This window comes from Fusarium redolens (assembly GCF_020744475.1).
Source record: "Fusarium redolens strain MPI-CAGE-AT-0023 chromosome Unknown BKA55scaffold_2, whole genome shotgun sequence".
Taxonomy (NCBI): domain Eukaryota; kingdom Fungi; phylum Ascomycota; class Sordariomycetes; order Hypocreales; family Nectriaceae; genus Fusarium; species Fusarium redolens.
This window is the reverse complement of record NW_025763665.1, coordinates 510,490-529,427: the sequence shown is the minus strand read 5'-3', so window position 1 is coordinate 529,427 and position 18,938 is coordinate 510,490. Positions and strand designations below refer to the sequence as shown.

The window sequence follows — 18,938 nt, the reverse complement described above, 5'->3', positions numbered from 1 at the left end:
CGATGTGTTGATGGATCTGGATGAGATGGTGGATATCAGGGCAAGCTACGAAGAGATGGCCTCCCTGCTCATGTATATGTGTATAAGGAAATAGACAAACTTGAAACTACGACCTTCCCCTTCTCATGGATTGCATACGATAAATGGTCATGGATCATCTGACTCCTTTTTAGAGGCAAAACGTCTTTCATCACAATTCGGTTGATACATCATAGGATATCTTGTCAATTGAAAGCACCTTGAGGCTCTAGAACAACAAAAATGAACATTCTTTTTCGCCCCCAACGTGCGATACCATCTCTGTTTCTTGTGTCTCATACTTTCGTGTATCATGTTCGAAGTAAGCTTTGAAAGCTAGCCTTGCGACAACGTCAAGTTGTCACACCCGCCCAAAACGCCTTGCTAATTACAAAAGCTCTGTTTACTTTTTTCTTTTGAAAGACCAACACAAAAAACAATACAATAAGGCCCTTATAGGATACCAGAATCACAAGACCATCTCTTTGTAACCTGCTGTCCAACTTCATACTAACAACAGAGTCTTTGCGTTATTTCATCACTACCCATCTGTTTAGGCACGTGCCAGTTCCCCTTTAAATGAAGACTCCTATAACTATGCATGTCCAAACATCAGAACGGTCGTAAGTATGTGAAGTATAATCTGATTGTATTCTCTCTCTCGTAACGTGGTTATCGGGATGACGTGACAGGATGGCTGTTACATCACTGTGCATTCTCGTTCGGGTTGGTCGCCACTCTTATTCTTTACTTTTTCTTTGGATTTGACCCTCTTATGACCATGCTTATGGCCATGGTGACGATGATGATGCTGTTCGGGCTCTGGTTCGGCGAGTTGTTCTGTCCCATCCACGATATCCTTCGACTCCTTCGACTCCTTCGGCTCTTTAGATATCTCTGCCGTCAAGACACCCGTGGAGTTGGCAGAAGACATGCCAAGACCATTGGGCTCATCTTTGGGCTCCGTCAAAGGTTCTTTGCTAGGCCGCATGAGGCCGCCCAGTCTGCTCATCGAGAAACTAATGCGATTTTCTCCATTCTGGCTACTCGGCCGACTCCTGTTAACCAACGTGAATCTAGATGCTGCGCGTGACAGCCTCGATGCTGTCGATTCTTCGTTAGGCGTGACTGCTGGAGAGTGGGAGTTGGGGGTATGAGAGGTCGATTCAGTCCAAACAGCGCTAGGACGCCGCGAGTCCCCAGCCAGAGATCCTGGGTGGCGATCGACATCTTCGCTTCTTCGTGGCCTTTCGCCCTCCATAGAGAGTCGAATACTTGGTGGTTTGCTAGACAAAAGTTGTGAGTTTTCTAGGGTTGGTGTACTATCAAAATAACCCCCCTCCAGACTACCCAATCGGTTGCTTCGTGAAGGAGTAGGAGGCAATTCAATGCTGATTTTCGAATCGTTATAGGAAGGCGGTTCCGTCTCTGTCTCGTCCACAGATGAAGGCGAGACCTCGACCATAGGCATAATCTGATAGAAAAGAAGATACGGCATTTCCTCCTTCAATGCTGACCTGATATCTTCCACATAACTGACTCGGCTTTCGATCTGGAGGTCATCGAACTTGACCCATTGTGCTTCTTCGTAATCCGGTGGTGGGTCGAAATTATGTCGTCTATTGTCTTTCAATAACTTAGGGGCCACCCGGGCGAATGAAACATAATGACCACTTTGTAGTGAGTCTCCCCGGTGGCAGATGACGGACTGTAGGACGAGCTTATAGTCCGTGTTAAGCACGTTCATATCTTCCTCGGCCTTAGGTTCATCGGCAAGCATGAAATGGGGTAGTCTCAGACTATCGGGAATGTCGATAAAGGTATTGTGACGTTTCGGCTGGCCGGACTCAGTCATAGCGTAACGTTTGAGACAAATGCCAACAACAGGCCTTTGCTCAAAGTTCAATGCAACCTCCGTGTTATTTCTGGGCTCACTGCTTGACAGCGCATGCCAAGCTAAATTGGATGTTAGTATTCGTATTGAGCTTAACCGAGGTGTCACAAACTTACGAATCAGTCGGAAAAACTGCCAGGCAGGAATAGTAACTGCCTTCACAACTGTCGAGCCTTTCCTCATAGCCTTTTGAAGCATTGTGACATTGTCTGGGGTAGAGGGGCGGCCGTCTTCGTCCAACACTACACGCTGGATAACGCTGGTTGACCTCGTTCGCATGCTTGGCTTGTTTTTGACTATTTCCACAGTGGTAACCTCTCCCTCTGCTTCATCATCAGGGGCATTTCCGTCCTTGACATTGGGATCTGTCAAAAAAAGGGGAAGCCCCTTTTCCGAAGTTGGTGTTATTTCCAATGGTGTATTTACCAAAGGAGATGTTGGCGTTGATGCTTCGCCGCGTTCTTCCGTGATGATTCGAATCGTATCCCTGTGTTTGAGTGTTGGTGTCTCGCTTCGACTCTTCTCTTCTACCCCGAGCTTCTTCCCGTCTTCACTATCTCGCTTGACGTCGACCTGGGCGTTAAAGTATTCTTCGAGACAGTCTTCCAGCTTTAGACCCTTTCCTTCAGGATCTGGAGGTATAGCCAGATTCAAGAGACGCTCATAGACAACCTTGTGGTCGTCCTTGTCCTTCTTGCCCTGGTGGAAAAGATCGACTTGCAGTGAAAGCAAAGGTAGCTGTAAGGTTTCTGTTATGAAGGCAAAAGCCTCCGAGGTATCTTGCTGCTCAAGCATCCGTGCGTCCGACCATCCACAGTCAGCCAGAGCGTCCTGTATCAACTTAGTCTGTTCAAATGTTAGTTTGAGCATCAGCGAGATTGCGCCTATGCCACCCACCATGTCTGTATGCACTAATTTCCCCGTTCTCAACATGTTAACCCACATCCGCAAGAGATTGACAAGTTTGTTGCGATTGTCTTCTTCTGGGAAGTCGTTCTTGAGCATACACTCGAAAGCATCGATCTTGGCAAACATTGAGAACAAGAGCGCATCGAGATAGCAAGTCACATTGCCACGGTTTTCGGCGCCCACCATGTCCACGCCGGGATCATATGGGGTAATGATACCAGCTGCGGCCTTTTGCTCCATGTCGATGAATTCGACTGTCTTGTTGGGGTCGTGGTCTGCAAACTTGGTTGCCATAATGTCGGTAACATGGTCGGCGGTGACATTAGTTATATTGAGTTCGTCAAGTCGTCGTAAAATGTCCTCGACCTAATAGAAGGCAAAGTTAATGTCACGATCCTTCATGCCGTGAGTCGAATCGTACTTGTGCGGTATCCTTCTCTTTCTCTGCTTCTGCTTTTGCCCCTTGTTTTGCGCTGTCGTTTTTGAATAAGGCCATGAAAGCCCCAGCGGAGAGTGGTCGAGGCTGGATAGCTGTTCGTCAGAATAACTAATCTTAGACTAAGATGGGCTCGTAACTGAATACAGTTCCATGGATCACTCATCAAGCAGGAATTCCGATTCAGGTAATGACGTACCTTGTTCTTGTTCCCAGTGCTGTCAGGAACCGTTGGGATAGCTGGCGCTGGTGTAGCCGACTTAGATCGCCGGCCATTCTTTTCGCGCTTGCTGAGAAACTTTCTAGGAAACTCCTTCATGGTGCTTGAATAGCGAGGAAGAGACGAATATATCGATCGAAAGCAAGAGAGGGACTCGTCAGGTTCAACGAGGGAGCAACAAGCCACAAGTCTTCATTATCGGGGGTGTATCCGTGGTTTGAGAAGGGTCGGGAAGTGGCTCGAGTGCGACGCGCGCGAGGGATGAGATGGAATTGCTTGGTTTATGGTAATCAAGTGTTCGACGAGTGGAGGAATCGATGGAGGAAGAGAACACGAAGCAAGAGCTTCAAGCTTTTAAGAACAGAAAGGAATTTTTAGTTTGTTGGAGCAATGGAAAAAGCGAGGAAGCTGAAAGACATCCTTTAGTTGGAGGGACCTGTGTACATGAAAAAAAAGGCCGAGACTGGGTGATCAGCGAGGAAAGTCGGGCGTCGGAGCGCAAGTCTCAATGGCCGAACAGCCCACGGGAGCGCTTGTTGAGGGGCTAGAGGGGGTGACCTGGAGGGCATCGTACTAAAATAGAAGGATAGGCACCTAGGTTGATAGTGGCGGGGGTGGGACAGCCTCTGAGGTAAGGTTTAAGGTAACAAGAGTTGCAGGTCCCCTGTGCCCTGTCAATCCTGTCACTCCCGTCGGTAAGTTGTAGCTGGAGGTTTACTTCTTTGTTTTGCCTTTTGCCATGGAACAAAAAAGTCGACATGGGAGTTTGCAGCTATTATATTCATTTGCCTCGGACAACCACAGGTCAACATTACATTTCATTGGTTAGTGTGACCGGTTCAACGGCGCTGATTTGGATCCTTTCTTTTTGTTCCATTCCAGGCCTTTCCTAGCCAATTTCCGCGTAAACAACAAGGACAAAAACGGCCGCCTTGCATGCCGAGCTAAGCCAACGTGGAAGTTGGCAGATAGTGTTGAAAAAGTCAAGTGATTTACGGATTATTGAAGCCTGGTCAACTAAACTCAACAATTACACACGTGTTATCATGTGTGATGGAATACTCGTCTGTGCATCAGCTTCCCTTCTCCTGATAGACCCTATCTTGGCCACAGCATCATTGTACATGCGTAGTAGGTTCTGTAATCTTATTCTCAAATCACCTAACCCACTCGGCTCTTCCTCAGCTAAACTCAGCCAGAAATCTGTGTAGCACAACAGTTCCACCATAACACACTTTGTAATAGCCCCGAAAGGGTGATACTCTGTATCATTTGGTGGCTTTGCACTGTCATCATCATCATCATCACCATCATCATCATGATCCTCATCTTACTGCACTTCGTCATTCAGAGCCCTTCTATTATCGCCCGTCTGGCTGTGTGTCTTTTAGGCTGAGATGATACACGCATATCAGGGCCATGGGCATAACAGAACTGGTGACCCGAGAAAAAGCGGACTATGTAGGCGTGTGAGTATGTCAGGTTGTTATAGCCAAATAGGTAGACGCATTCAATCGGTCGGAATTGGATCTCTAATTCGTACTTGAACACGTATGCAATTCAGTCTTGTGCCAAATAAACCGAAAGTCCCTCTAGGATGCTGAAGCCTCTTCGGTCTGGTGTTGCATATTATCAGCCACACCAGAAGATGAGTTCCTGAAAAAGGAGGATGCATAAAGTAGGTAGGTATTTAACCATACTGGTGGTCTGAGGAGCCTGATCTAGGTATTGCCTGTAAATCTTTTATCGTGACGTATAGGCCCTTAAAAATTTATCAGACCGCCCCTCTGGACGTGTTAGATCGATCCCCATGTCGGATGTTAACTACCCCATGTTTGTCCGACAACGTATGGCTGTTGATGCCTTCGGGCCGCCCGTTGAAAACCTGGTCCGTTGGGAAAGCCACCTGTGTATCTGAACTCGGTCGCCAGATCGGCCCTTGCTGTCGAGAAGACGGAGATAAACCGGGTCGCCGGGTCCACGGGCATCCCGCCGCCCAGCTTTTCGGGTCCGCTCCCTATTTTGAGGCATCTTAGACCTACATGAATGATTGAAGTATGTTGTCGGACTGTTGCATAGTCCGAGACCGATGGATACTAGCGGACGTTGAAAAGTGACTCGGGCAAAGCGATGTCGTCCGTTTTTCTTGAGAACAAGACCATTGGTGGCTTCGTACCCATGCACTGTTGGGATACAACGCTTGTATTAAACCTGGTTTCTAGATCTGGGTAATGGAGGGGCGATCGAAGTGCTTCAGGACTGGGCAATCAGATAATGAAAGCCACATGGGTGTCAACTCAAAAAGGAAAAGCTGAACTATCGAGTTTGCATATCCAAAGTTAGATGTTTTGAATGGAACCTTTTTTTTTTTTTAAAGTTTTTTTTTATTTTAAACGCTGTTGTGGGAAAATGACAATTGATAGAAAAAATATTGGAAGTGAAATCCTTAATATTGTAACTCTGGCTATAGAGATTTAATAAAATATTGATATGACGCTTTGGGTAATAAGGAAAGAGGAACTAAACCGAACAAACTTCGATTTAGCAATGAGAGTTATTATAGGTCTTATGTATATACTTATATCTTCGTAGAGGATGATCCAAAGGGTGTAAGCTGAGTCACGACGGTTTCAAGCACAGCCACAACTATAGATAACTGCCACATGTGGCGCACTCAAGCGCTAACTGCTTAGATGGAAATTTCCAAATCCACGCGACGACCTCACATCTTTTCGACGACGAGGAATTCCACTCCAGGAGCCCATGATGACCACGATACGAGAAGGAGCTCGCATGGCGAGCTTATTGGGACGGAGGCATCTGCCTCTGAGGACAGGTTCTCTTTGTGTGCAGCGGTTCGCCTCGACCGAGGCAAAGAAGTCCTCCGCTCTCGCAGATCTTGACAATGCTTCGTCTTTTGCGACAGGTTCACCCGACGAAGCGGCTATCCAGGCCTTCAATTCTAGAGAAAAGGCTGCAGAAACGGGTAAAAAACTTCCCGGCAATAGGTTCGTAGCCCAATTGCTCATTTGACTGAGCACGAGTTAATTGACTTGCGACAGATACCAATATCATCCTCCCAAGTACTATCGTGGCCCTCTACATCCCGTCCAGGTGCCCAAGTCCTCCGATCCGACTGCTCGAGACTTCGTCCCCGGCCCTTTCAGCTTTCCTCGACTAAAGCACACATACGAAAGCACGATTGCTCCAGATCTGATTGCCATGACATATCAGCATACCCCGCCAGGTTCAGAAGTTCCTGTTTCTAACAAGGGTAACTTGAGAGAATGGGACGAGTCTTCGCCTTACCACAAGAACCGACCTCGCCGAGGACCTCGAGGTGGTGGCTCTTCAAGGCTGGGCTTAGTGGAGCGCCCAATTGAATGGCACAACGTACCTGACATCGAGGCTATCACTATCAACTCATTCGCTCCCATGGGTGCCCAGAACAAGGAGTACCTGCACGTATGCCGTGCTGTTATACAAGCCATCTCTGGTGCCTTCCCTGAGGTCACACGAGTCAAGCATGGCGTCGTTCAGTGGGGTGTCAGAAAGGGTGACAAGACTGGTTGCAAGGTGACCCTGAAAGGTGCTCAGGCTTACGACTTCCTTGATAAGCTCATTACTCTAGTCCTGCCTAAGATTAAGGACTGGCCTGGTATTGATGCTACTACTGGCGATAGTGCAGGCAACCTGGCGTTCGGTCTGAAGCCCGACTGGATGGCATACTTCCCTGAGATCGAGTTCAACTACGATGTGAGTCTGCCTATACACTGACCAAGACATGGCGAGCTAATTATGAGTAGATGTACCCTGCACGACTGATGCCTGGTTGCGATATCTTCATCAAGACAACCGGTACATCAGATAGGCAAGGCCGTCTTCTTCTGGAGGCACTCGGCCTTCCCTTCTATGGCAAGGCTAGGCACTAAATTACGATAGAAGGCGTCATTGTAAGGCGTTGGAAACAAATGTCATCTCTAAGTAGCTGATATGTAGCATAGATTCATGTACCAAGACGTATGTATCATAAATGAATACTTAAAATTCAAGGCGAATTGCCTATACCATTCCATTTTTGTTACCATCCGGTTTCTTCATCTATCTTGACCTCACGACATGTGCTTCAGTCCAACGCCCAACTCCGTCCCAATGCACCCGTTCGTTATGCTTTGATGTTGATCCCACCAAAATTTCTCAAGCCTTGCCAATCTTCTCGCGCAATCCGTTGACAACCTCGTCGACAGCCTCCATACTTGTAGCATCGACCTTGTCGGTCTTGTGACCCCTCTTGGTCAACTCGTCGGCGAAGAGATCCATGGCTGGTTGGTAGTTGCGCACCGCTGAGCTCAGCGCATACACAGCCTTGCGACGAACATCGTTATGCTCATCCTCCTGGGTCGCTAGGTTTACAAGTAGTGGAAGTCCTCCCATGGCGAGCAAACGTTCCTGTGTGCGCTCGTTGTTCTGTACAGCGGTTCCCACACACCAGGCCGCCATCTTGCGCATCTCTCGCTCGTCATGCTTGAGCTGATCGAGTAGTGGGGTCCACAGGCTGAGATTTGCGATGTTGTTTGCATTGTCAAGACCCTCAATGAGCTGCTCAAAGTTGTCAAATGCGATGAGTTTGTCGTCAAGAGAGACCTGCTCAGTGTCGTCTGATGTGATTATGTCCATAGAAGCCTTCATCAGGTCGGCATCGGAGGGACCGCCCATGAGCGATGCCATGAGTTCTGGGGTGAGTTGTGTGGTGGGAGCTGAGGCATCAGGGTCATTTCTGGTGGCATCTGATTGCTCAATACTCCATTTGAGAAGTTCGTTGAGTCGCTTGTCATCCATGTTTCTTGTTTTTGTAGTGTTTCCTGATTTGTTGTTTAAGTTGAATTTGTTGAAGGAATAAGAACAAAAAACATTTAATCTTTTGATACTTGCTTTCAATTTTCAACTTTACCAACCGTATCGATTAGAATTTGCCCATTTCTGGAATCTTCAAGAAGACTCTAATCCGAAAAAGGTCTAGCTCAAAACATGTACACAGGATGTCGATTCTCCGTCGACCGACCAATTGTTCTCTCGTAGCTCGATAATGATACATTGCAGCCCGATGAGTGCCTTATGATGACTTGTACATATTTTTGAGTCAAGGAGCAGAGTAGCACCAAGCTTCTGCTGCGGGTAGACACCGCAATTCAACTGACAGTAGTTCTACGTGGCAGAGAAATATTTCATCATAGCTCCCCTCCAGCTCAGCAAAGCTGCCCCCACCTTGCAAAGTTGCCCCTCATCGCTGCTTTTGTGGCCGAGACGGGAGAACGAGCTCAAAGCGAGAGCGAAAAAGGATTGTGTACAAGATACCAGTGATCAGTACTTCAGTACGCCCAAAAGCATGGTTTACTAGGAGGGATTGTGGCTGGTTGAGGTGACGCGCGTGTATTGCGTTGCATGACACTTGCAGGAGCCTGGCCGCAAGGCTACCACGAATACTGAAGTCTGAACTCTGAAGCTCCATGTTCAAACTAATGGAGCCTAGCTGGTAGACGTATTTCGCATCTTCGAGAGGCGCCGGAGATCCCGCTGTTCGTAGGTAAGTAAGCGAAGGCATTCATTCTCACAGCCTGGTTACTGGCCGACTGCTCCCGCTGGTGGGTTTCCCCGGCTGGGCTGGGCAGGGGCCAGATACAGGGGTGTAATTAAGAGTTAGGAGATCTGTTGATTGTGAAGCCAATATTTGACAGCCTCGTGGTTCAGGGGTGCTCATATAGCGGTGTTCAAGTTAGGTTGCCAAAACATGAATCACACTCATGACAGTGAACGAGATATGACCTTCAGACAGGGACTCATCTCGTTAAAGACACAATACACCTTCAGCACCGCCAATTTGGTTATCAAAGAAGTCTCTACATAGTGATGGAGGCGATTAACTGCGTAATATCGAGGCTGTTCTCGCTGTAAATGTACAAACCTCTACTTACCCAGCAAGGACCAGTCGGAATGGGCGGGTGAGTTGTGTCTTTTCAGTAAACGAACCAGACCCTAACGCGTATTTATGGTTGGTCAGCAAGAAACTTCATCGATACAGAAAGCTGTCTCCGCGTAACTCTGCCCTGAACGAGCACTTGCTTGATTAGCCGCTTGTGCTAATTATGGAGTGGAACTCGGGAACTGGAAGCTGGGTACCGGTTCCAATCTGCGGAGCATCTGGAGATTTGGGCATGGAGATAACAGCCCCTTTTCAGTTCCTGAACCCAAGTGCTTGGAGTCTTCGGGCGGTTTGGTGGTTGTTCTGATCGAAAGATCCTACAGCATAGGTAGGAAGCAAATAGACATTCCGCTCATGTACAGACCTCGCCCAGGAATGAAGATTGGACGGCATCTCTGAACTCTGTGTGGCTGGGGCTGACCTGAGCAGGAGGTATTTGCGTACCTTAGACTTTCTTGATGATACAAAGATGCCTAGATTGGTATGTTGTCGACAAAGTCATTGATGTCTAAAAGAATGTCATTCTGAAGAGCGAATCTTCAGCAGCTGAAACACTAAGATACTTCGCCAAGAGAAATAAAAGGAAGCCTCAGAGGCTGCAGCATTAGAAAGTTCCCTAGCTGACGTCTTCACCAGCTCGCGTGGCGGTGGATGAAGTTCTGCTTACGACGTCACCTTGTGCAGAAAGGATAAAGTCAAGACGGTGAAGCGGCCCCTTATCCTCTGTCGGGACGTGCATGCAAACGCTTAGGAGCTTGTTGCAAGTTGACAAAGAATCACTACCGATCAACAAGATCACTAGATATTCCGACATTGAATCACGAAAACTTGCACCCATATCAATTCTTCCAGGAATTGGCGATCACGAACCTCTACTTACTGTTGTAGGTAAGCTCTCCACCTCAGCCACCGCTATAACCATTCCACTGCGACCGCTGCTCTGCAACCACTGGGACAAGTTGCTCTCAGGGCATCCTTCTCTGCACTACGACCGCCACGAACCAATCAGTAAAGCGGCGAGCAGCTTGGAAAGACCTGTTTTTCTAATTGCCCCGCCTCTATTTCCCCCCTAGCAGTCAATAGCAAGAGGGTAGCTCTCGCTCCTGCTCTAGACTGTGCCTCGTCTGGTCAGTTTCCTTAGGTACCCAATTCTGGCAGGCGGTCTCTTCCCCCCCCTTGTCCCCAAAGTGTCCACCTCAGCAATTCGGGGCCCGCCCACAACTTTCTTGTGACAGCGTCGCCCGGCGATACTTGTCTCCTTTCCCCCCTCCCCCATTCTCCCGCCTCCGTCTCTTTCCCTCTCCCATTCCATTCCAAACTACTTCTCTTCAACTCTTCTAACCCCCGACCTCCGTCTCCTTCTCCATTCAACGTCTCTTTTCCCGTAAGCTTGCTCTTCCACCTACTAATTACTGCATCTTTCGGCTCTCTTCTTCTATAGCTCTTCGTCTTTTCTTCTTTCTCGCCCTTGATTCTTGGCCGCTAATCCCGTTTCTGGACAGCTTTCCCATACACACACCGTAATCCACAGCCATGGAGGGTACGTCGCATCATACCGCGTCGCTGCATCGTCGGATCTAAACAATCCGTTTTGAGCATCGCGAAGATCACCTCTAGACTCATGCTGACTTGTATTTCGCTTTATAGAAGAAGTTGCTGCTCTCGTCATCGACAATGGGTAAGCTCCCCCGCCTCTCTCACCGACCTCTGGACTATCTCCCCGCCTCTCTGCTCCTTGACCAGATCTGCCACCCCATCGTCCGATGCCCGACACCGGCCTCGACATGGATGCTTAGGAGTGTTTGGTCTTGGAATTGGTGCAGAAAGTTTTCAGCATGTCCATGATAGCTAACTTGATATCAGTTCGGGTATGTGCAAGGCCGGTTTCGCCGGTGATGATGCTCCCCGAGCTGTTTTCCGTGAGTACCCCACTTTCTAGCCTCTGCGCCCAAAGAATTGATATCGCATCTCCTGGGCGCAAGTTGATCAGAAACTCAATGCTAACATTGTAAACAGCTTCCATTGTCGGTCGTCCCCGTCACCATGGGTAAGTTGCAGCTATCGCGGCAAATTCTGCCGCCTCTTTGGTGGCTGGCCACTGACAAATTCTCAGTATCATGATTGGTATGGGTCAGAAGGACTCGTATGTTGGTGATGAGGCTCAGTCCAAGCGTGGTATCCTCACTCTGCGATACCCCATTGAGCACGGTGTTGTCACCAACTGGGACGACATGGAGAAGATCTGGCACCACACCTTCTACAACGAGCTGCGTGTCGCCCCCGAGGAGCACCCCGTCCTGCTCACCGAGGCTCCCATCAACCCCAAATCCAACCGTGAGAAGATGACCCAGATTGTCTTCGAGACATTCAACGCCCCAGCTTTCTACGTCTCTATTCAGGCCGTTCTGTCTCTGTACGCCTCTGGTCGTACCACTGGTATCGTTCTGGACTCTGGTGATGGTGTCACTCACGTTGTCCCCATTTATGAGGGTTTCGCCCTTCCCCACGCCATTGCCCGTGTCGACATGGCTGGTCGTGATCTTACCGACTACCTCATGAAGATCCTTGCTGAGCGTGGTTACACTTTCTCCACCACCGCTGAGCGAGAAATCGTCCGTGACATCAAGGAGAAGCTTTGCTACGTCGCCCTCGACTTCGAGCAGGAGATCCAGACTGCCGCCCAGAGCTCCAGCCTGGAGAAGTCCTACGAGCTTCCCGATGGTCAGGTCATTACTATTGGTAACGAGCGATTCCGTGCTCCTGAGGCTCTCTTCCAGCCTTCTGTCCTGGGTCTTGAGAGCGGTGGTATCCATGTCACCACCTTCAACTCCATCATGAAGTGTGATGTCGATGTCCGAAAGGATCTCTACGGCAACATTGTCATGGTAAGTTTCATGAAAATAAGCTGTCCGAAATGTTCTAACATGCATCCAGTCTGGTGGTACCACCATGTACCCCGGTCTCTCCGACCGTATGCAGAAGGAGATCACTGCCCTTGCTCCTTCTTCCATGAAGGTCAAGATCATTGCTCCTCCCGAGCGAAAGTACTCCGTCTGGATCGGTGGTTCCATTCTTGCTTCCCTGTCCACTTTCCAGCAAATGTGGATCTCCAAGCAGGAGTACGACGAGAGCGGTCCCTCGATCGTTCACCGCAAGTGCTTCTAAGGTGTGTCAAGCTCCTGGTGACTGGGGAGGCTTTTTGCTAACTTACTAAGCTACCCGACCGACAAACTATATCCTCCCACTCGCGCAACGACGACAAGATCATGGAGGTGGCGACAGACGCTAAGCTTTGGGTGGTTGGCAAATGTCAAAGTCGAATCTCATATTTACGAAAAGTTTTTGACATGGTCAGAAGGGTGGGCGTTGCGCTTACGAAGAGATGTGATAGCCCCTTTGTTGTAGTTGCGCGTGTAATGCGTGCCTAGGGGTAGAAGCCGAGGTTGACATACAAATACTTTTTTACTTTCCGCTTAGAATTTTTTGAAATGAAACGAGGTGATGACATGATGTTTGCTCCTTTGCGTACATTAACCATATCCACATACATAAGATCGTAATTAACTCCTCATAAGTGCTTTCGTAGAGCATTGATCATGGTTTTTTACTTGAGGTGTCTGGAGGTAGAGAAGTTTGGTAATTCCTTGCATCGTCTGTGGTTGGGTCATGTCCCTCCATTGCAGCAGGGGTTGTCTCTGACTGCGCTTCAGTTTCAGCAGCCGCAGCGGCCTTTTCTTCTTCGAGTTTCTTATACTTCCTACGACTCTTTTTAGAAGCGCTTGCAGCTCTCTTTTGCTTTACCTGGCCGACAATAGCCGATCGACTCTGATCTCCATTGCGAAGCTCGTCAACACGTTGCGCAAGTAATTCACGGGCGTGCTTTCGGTTCTGGTCTCTCGAACGGGTTGCTTGCGACTTGACGACGATACCAGTGGGTATGTGCTTCAGCTGGACTGCGGAATTGGTTTTATTCTAGTGTAACAAATACCATGTAAGTTGAAAGGACTCCCAAGGACTGAGCAACAGCGAGGGTGCTAGACAAAGGGTACGCGTACAATCTTTTGTCCACCAGGACCGCTGCCTTTGACATAGGACTCTTCAATCTCAGATTCAGGCGGGGGCTTCGGTCGAGGAGGGAGAGCTTTCGCTAGAGGGATAGATGTATTGTGAAAGGTCCGTATTGGAAGTGCTGCGGGAGCGCTGTAGCGGATGGTTCGGAGGAGTTTGAATGGCGTCATTACGATGCTATTGAATGCAGACATCCAATAAGAACATCAAATGCTTTGTGCCACGGCCGTGAATTAGAATCGTGATCGAGTCAAGTTGAAGATTAGGCACTGTCTACGAGGCTGATATCACCTTCGTCTGCCACGAGCAAGCCACACCAAGTCACAGCCACGAGCCAGTCGCGTGTCAGCGGCCTACAACAAGGTGGTGATCCAGTAAATTGGACACCCGCACCCCCTGTAAGTTTCAATACATCGAAACCTTAGCACTTCCCTGCGGTGCCTCCGGTACCCAATTTTCGGGAGCGTCGGTACGATAAAGGCACAAGGAGCCCAGATAAAGGAGGGTCGGGCGTTCCCTGATCCTTATCCTTATCCTGTATTCTCCATTGTCTCAACCTTTTCTCCTGGATCTACCACTTCAAACCATTCATTTCAGCACACGGCAATTCTACGACGACGCTTACCGATTTCTGCGATTGATTATCAAATTTCGATTCTTCATTTCGACACAATGGCCGTTCTTGGATCATTTCGCAAGTGGTTGAGCCTCAAGCAATACCAGCTGGAGGTCACTTTCAGTGTGTACATGTTCACGCCCTGGGAGAAGTTCTTTTTCAGTACGTTACCCGGAATCTCATACGTTCAAATCGTCGTCTCCAAAACACTAATTGATCGTCCTAGGCTCCATTGTTTTTCTCCTCTTCAGCTTGACCTTCATCGCCGCCTGTCTTTACCTCCCGCATCACATCTCTTTCCTCGTCGGTCGCGCCTGGTACTATATCAACGGAGAGCACATTGACGTTGCCGAGGTGGTGCAGGAGGCTGTCAAAGATATGTCTGCGAGCGCGCTGTCCGGGACACCTGCGAGTGTCATAGATGTTACAAAGGAGACCGTCGAGACGGTTGTGAGAGAACTATAAAATCCAGCACTGGATCACTCACGCAACATTCTTGGAAATGCATACATGCTGGACATTGGCACAGAAATGGCATTATAACGAGGAGGCTCTACATAGATGAGTCGTAAGAGCCAGTCTTTAACCAAAGATCCGCGAGAGATGGCTCGGGTTTCATCTGGTATACGATATAATGGATATGGATATGGATCTACAATACTTTGGCCAATAGATGGCTGTAATGATAATACACTTTTACTTGGTAATTTCGCCGTTCATCTCCACCGTTCAATCTGTGCAATGCTATCAGAGGTGAGCAAGTCGCAGGTTTCGATATGAAGGAAATTTCTAGTAACGTTGTAATCATAACTTTTATTTCTATGGGTCTGCAGACACCTGGAAATACGCCTGGCTGAAGGCATATACTCTGAGTGAACTATCCTCTCCTGCAACAGCCACCTCAAATGGCCTCTCAGCACCCTCTCTTATCACAGGACGCCATGCAAGCTGATGAACAGCCTTGGGCAAACAGTAACTAGAGGTAACGTCAGTAGTTGGTTCTTTTATATCGGTAGTTTACGAGCACTTACTCCTCACATGCAGGCTTCTCAGTAACATCAGTTCCATCCTCCTTAATCAGACAAAGACTAAGTCGTCCAAGTTCTGTACCAACTGCCAAGACAAGTCTGCCGTCAATAACCTGAGGGACAAAATCGACGGATGTTACAGGGGATGCAGTTGGGATAGAGGCCGTCTGAGAGAACTGAAGTTTTCCATCCTCATTAGGCTTGGCGGCCCAGATGCGAACTTGCTTGTCACGGCCAGCGGTTGCAAACACTGGTGCCGTAGATGAAGCAGGCGCCCATGCTGCGTCAAGGACCATACGTGTGTGGCCCTTAGGGTTGATCTGCAGGAGCTTGTACGCAGCCTCATCCTCAGGGGCGCGCTCAAAGACAGCCCATTGGCGATCGCGGCCTACACTTAGGAGGTACTGGTCGTCAGAGGAGAATCGAAGGCGGGTGGCTGTTAGAGAGTGTGCGGTCAGAGGCGGCTTGAGCTCAGTCCAGCGAGTTGTCTCGAATAGACGAATTACGGCGTGGTTGGTTGAGCTGGCTTTGCATGCGCTGGCGACGAGGGACCCATCGTGGCTAGCTGCTAGACAGGAAATCTCGTAACCATGTCCATACAGCTTCTCGGTTTCAGGCCACAAGGTATGTCGTGAGAGTGTCTCTTCGAAAGGAGGGTGATCGATCTCCAAATGTGACTTTTTGACTATCGAGGCTGGATCCATGGCTTCACGGTCCCGGTCATCAATGGGCTGAATCTCCTGGTCATCCTCCACGGCATCAATTGCCTTGTTAGACAGTCCCAGGACTGGCATATTGGCAGCGTCTGGCATGTTCTGAACGTCCATGCCACCACCGATGCCTGCAAGACGGTTGAGCATCGAGGCAACAGCTTTGGGTTCGCTAAAGACACGCATGAGTTTCTCATCGGCCCCTGAGACGAATTGAGAAGCTCCCACAGAGTCAATACAGTTGAGATCATAGCCGTGAATCTGAGGCCGGGACATTTCATGCCATGTCTCGTTTCCAGGTCTGTCCCAGCGTGTATGAAGTCGTGTGGTTTGGTCAGAGCTTGTTGACAAGAGATACTCACCATTCTTGGCCCACGTTATACCTGTAACAGCTCTGGTGTGCCCTGAAATAGCAACACATGGCTGCCAAAAGTCTTCCGTGGGGACATATTCCCATCGTCTCCAGCTGCCAGTACGGCCGAGGCAGGCCACTGATATACCATCAGGAGACCACAATCCCGTCCAAAAGCCACCTGTGCTTCCGGTGGCTGTTGTTGCGCCTTTCTCCCTGCTGATCTCACCGAGTCTCGCCATACTGACCCAGATTCCAGAGCTTGTGTCAGCTTCCCAGATGGCGAGCGAGTTATCGGCTGATGTTGAGAGGAGCTGTAGCTTTCCGTCATCCTGTCGTTGCCAGCGTGCACTGTATATCCAGTCCTCGTGACCCAAAAGGAGTGCTTCGAAAGTAACTGAGAAGTCCTTGCCAGCGGACTTGAGACGATGTGCCTTGTTGGAGGGTGATTTCCCGGGAAGGTATGCGTCGCTGGAAGGGTCTGAACCACTGGCAGCAGCAGCGGGCAACTCTCTTCCCTGATGGAATCTCCAGATACGGATGTATTTATCCTGGCTTGCTGAGGCGAGTAACAGATCGCTGTCAGGGGCGCATGTCTCTTTGGCGAAGCTCAAGCTCCGTATCCAGCCCTCATGTCCTGTCAAAGTGGCTTGCACATCGAACTGAATATTTTCTGACTTAGCCTCAGCTGTGAAAATCTGAACAATATCCCTTGTGCCAGCGGATGCTAGCACCAAAACATCGTCTTCATCTCCAGCGTAGCTGAGCGATAGGCACATGGGGAAGTACTTGGGTGTCGTCTTGACGCTTTGGAGTAGCGTGAGCTGATCATTCTCGAGGTTCCAGATTTTTATGGAGGCATCTGCACTTCCAGTTGCGATAATCCATTTCTGGGCTCCCTTGATTCCCAAGGCGGCGATACAGTTGATAGCAGCAGTGTGCTCTGTCGAGGTGTGGATGGGCTTGAATTCATCACTGCCCCGAGATGCTTTCCAGATGATTATGCTCTTATCATCTGAGCCAGAAACAAGAAATGAGTTTTCATCCTGGCCTGCCTCGGGGAGAAACGTCAAGGCCTTGACAGTGCTCTTATGCCCATTGAGCAGCTTTGTGACTCCCTTAGGAGGATCCGACTTTAGATGTGTTAGTACAAAAACACCTAGATGATTTACGAGAAAAAAAAACATAGAAGCAGGGTATATTGACATTAGAACAGCAAGGTGACTCGAATACTAACCAAAGGTCGCCATAACGCAATGTTAATATCGGCTCCAAAAGCCAAAATCCCACAATGACTCCAGTCCGCAACAGCCGTCTGTCGGTTGGCTCCCGAGGCGAGATATTCGATGGATACGGGTCTTGAGCCCATTCTTATCCCTATCGCCTTTCGTCGTCTCTGGCGTGAAGTCGTTATTTTTAGAGGTTGTAAAGATGAGTCTGAAAAGTGTGTGCTTCTTGACATCTGATTGGCTGTAGAGACGTCCTGCTGAGATTTTTTGGACCAGTTTGCTTATGTCATCCGATTCACGCTTGCAGGTGGCTTCAAACACCACACATCAAGAAAAGCAATTAATGTCAACTGCCTAACAAAGGTCACGGGTCTTTTTGTTACAGAGACACAGGTGAAAACATCCTCATTCACGGTACTATCCTCTTCGTTTACTCACTCTCCTCTCGTTACCAAAGAGAAAACTGAGTGTTTCCATTGTGAAGGGGAAATAATTAGCCTCTTACACCACATCTCGTCGATACCTTAGACACAGTTTCATTACCGCCAACCAACACCTCGGGATCACCTTTTATCCACTACTAGAAAAGCAAAGTCACAATCAGTTGACGGCAGTAGCATCAGGATCACGCTCATAGATCGTCACTTCGCTTCAAGTTGCACATCTCCTTCACAATGGCTGAATCGACATCGGCTCCCAAGCTCAACATCGACGTCGAGTTCTCGTAAGTCGTTTCATCAAGATTTTCATCTTGCATGTATTATATGATCTATCACCCGTTTGCACGGTCTTGAATCAGACTCAGACTCAGACTTAGACTTAAGTCTACCCCCTTCTGCGCTATCAAATTTTCTCCTGGGCGGGAGTGTCCACCTGAACCACGCTTGTGCCTGGATTCTCGCTTCCAACGAGTCTCTTCTCTGCATTCTCTTCAATCTCTTTGCTTTTTCTTGGTCGTCCTGGTCACTGGACTAACATTGTGGCACTGCAGTGGCGGCCTGGAGATGCTCTTCTCCAACAAGAGGCAGCATGCTCTGGCCATTCCCGCGGCAAACCAGGACGGGAAACCCGTTGACATCGCGTATTTGATAGACCACCTATGTCAGAATGTCATGGATGATTCTCGCAAAGATCTTTTTGTTCTAGACAACCACCTGTACGTCTTGGCCACTGTCTACTCTCTGTCTCTGTCTCCGTTTATGTCTTTGTATCGCTATACACACTCCCCTTGACCATGGCCGCGGCCGTATTGGTTCGAACAATACTTCAATCCATCTCCTACCTCATTTGATTGTCTTTGTGGCTAATAAGAGTGGCAAACAGTCGACCAGGTATCCTGGTTCTGATCAATGATGCAGACTGGGAGCTCGAAGGTGAGGAGGCCTACGAGATCCAGAGCGGTGACAACATCTTGTTTGTCTCAACGCTGCATGGAGGTTAGATTGTTGAACTCTTTGTCCGCTTTAGCCCTCAAAACA

The 18,938-nt window shown here is 48.8% G+C and overlaps 8 protein-coding genes across 8 annotated transcripts; 4 read left to right on the top strand and 4 right to left on the bottom strand.

Moving 5' to 3' along the window:
* Nucleotides 1-718: 718 nt before the first annotated feature.
* BKA55DRAFT_684121 (ubiquitin carboxyl-terminal hydrolase-domain-containing protein) lies at nt 719-3,576 on the bottom strand (the record flags this gene model as incomplete). The annotated part of the gene is made up of 5 exons (XM_046198597.1): nt 719-1,974; nt 2,029-2,758; nt 2,810-3,187; nt 3,243-3,344; nt 3,457-3,576. 5 exons carry the CDS (start codon nt 3,574-3,576, stop codon nt 719-721), a joined length of 2,586 nt encoding a protein of 861 aa, XP_046054664.1.
* A 2,277-nt stretch (nt 3,577-5,853) lies between these two features.
* On the top strand, nt 5,854-7,542 carry BKA55DRAFT_153335 (ribosomal protein L5 domain-containing protein). Its single transcript, XM_046184955.1, has 3 exons — nt 5,854-6,485; nt 6,540-7,233; nt 7,284-7,542. Exons 1-3 carry the CDS (start codon nt 6,241-6,243, stop codon nt 7,407-7,409), a joined length of 1,065 nt encoding a protein of 354 aa, XP_046054663.1. The 5' UTR covers nt 5,854-6,240; the 3' UTR covers nt 7,410-7,542.
* A 2-nt stretch (nt 7,543-7,544) lies between these two features.
* BKA55DRAFT_553436 (nucleotide exchange factor Fes1-domain-containing protein) lies at nt 7,545-8,414 on the bottom strand. The gene has a single exon (XM_046191532.1). It carries the CDS (start codon nt 8,314-8,316, stop codon nt 7,675-7,677), a length of 642 nt encoding a protein of 213 aa, XP_046054662.1. The 5' UTR covers nt 8,317-8,414; the 3' UTR covers nt 7,545-7,674.
* Nucleotides 8,415-11,360: 2,946 nt separating this feature from the next.
* On the top strand, nt 11,361-12,838 carry BKA55DRAFT_153701 (putative actin). Its single transcript, XM_046184956.1, has 3 exons — nt 11,361-11,376; nt 11,474-12,342; nt 12,392-12,838. The coding sequence occupies exons 2-3, from the start codon at nt 11,575-11,577 to the stop codon at nt 12,620-12,622; spliced, it is 999 nt and encodes a 332-aa protein (XP_046054661.1). The 5' UTR covers nt 11,361-11,376; nt 11,474-11,574; the 3' UTR covers nt 12,623-12,838.
* Nucleotides 12,839-13,051: 213 nt separating this feature from the next.
* Nucleotides 13,052-13,695, bottom strand: BKA55DRAFT_684117 (RF-1 domain-containing protein; the record flags this gene model as incomplete). The annotated part of the gene is made up of 2 exons (XM_046198596.1): nt 13,052-13,429; nt 13,513-13,695. 2 exons carry the CDS (start codon nt 13,693-13,695, stop codon nt 13,052-13,054), a joined length of 561 nt encoding a protein of 186 aa, XP_046054660.1.
* Nucleotides 13,696-13,928: 233 nt separating this feature from the next.
* On the top strand, nt 13,929-14,848 carry BKA55DRAFT_553419 (uncharacterized protein). Its single transcript, XM_046191531.1, has 2 exons — nt 13,929-14,303; nt 14,368-14,848. The coding sequence occupies exons 1-2, from the start codon at nt 14,198-14,200 to the stop codon at nt 14,604-14,606; spliced, it is 345 nt and encodes a 114-aa protein (XP_046054659.1). The 5' UTR covers nt 13,929-14,197; the 3' UTR covers nt 14,607-14,848.
* Nucleotides 14,849-14,934: 86 nt separating this feature from the next.
* Nucleotides 14,935-17,680, bottom strand: BKA55DRAFT_553418 (WD40-repeat-containing domain protein). Its single transcript, XM_046191530.1, has 3 exons — nt 17,469-17,680; nt 15,173-17,364; nt 14,935-15,117 (listed from the first exon to the last, which is right to left on the bottom strand). Exons 1-3 carry the CDS (start codon nt 17,598-17,600, stop codon nt 14,961-14,963), a joined length of 2,481 nt encoding a protein of 826 aa, XP_046054658.1. The 5' UTR covers nt 17,601-17,680; the 3' UTR covers nt 14,935-14,960.
* A 769-nt stretch (nt 17,681-18,449) lies between these two features.
* BKA55DRAFT_500152 (ubiquitin-related modifier 1) lies at nt 18,450-18,901 on the top strand (the record flags this gene model as incomplete). Its single annotated transcript, XM_046186725.1, has 2 exons — nt 18,450-18,616; nt 18,784-18,901. Coding segments are annotated over 2 exons (285 nt in total), but the record flags the coding sequence as incomplete, so codon positions are not given.
* Nucleotides 18,902-18,938: the final 37 nt, after the last annotated feature.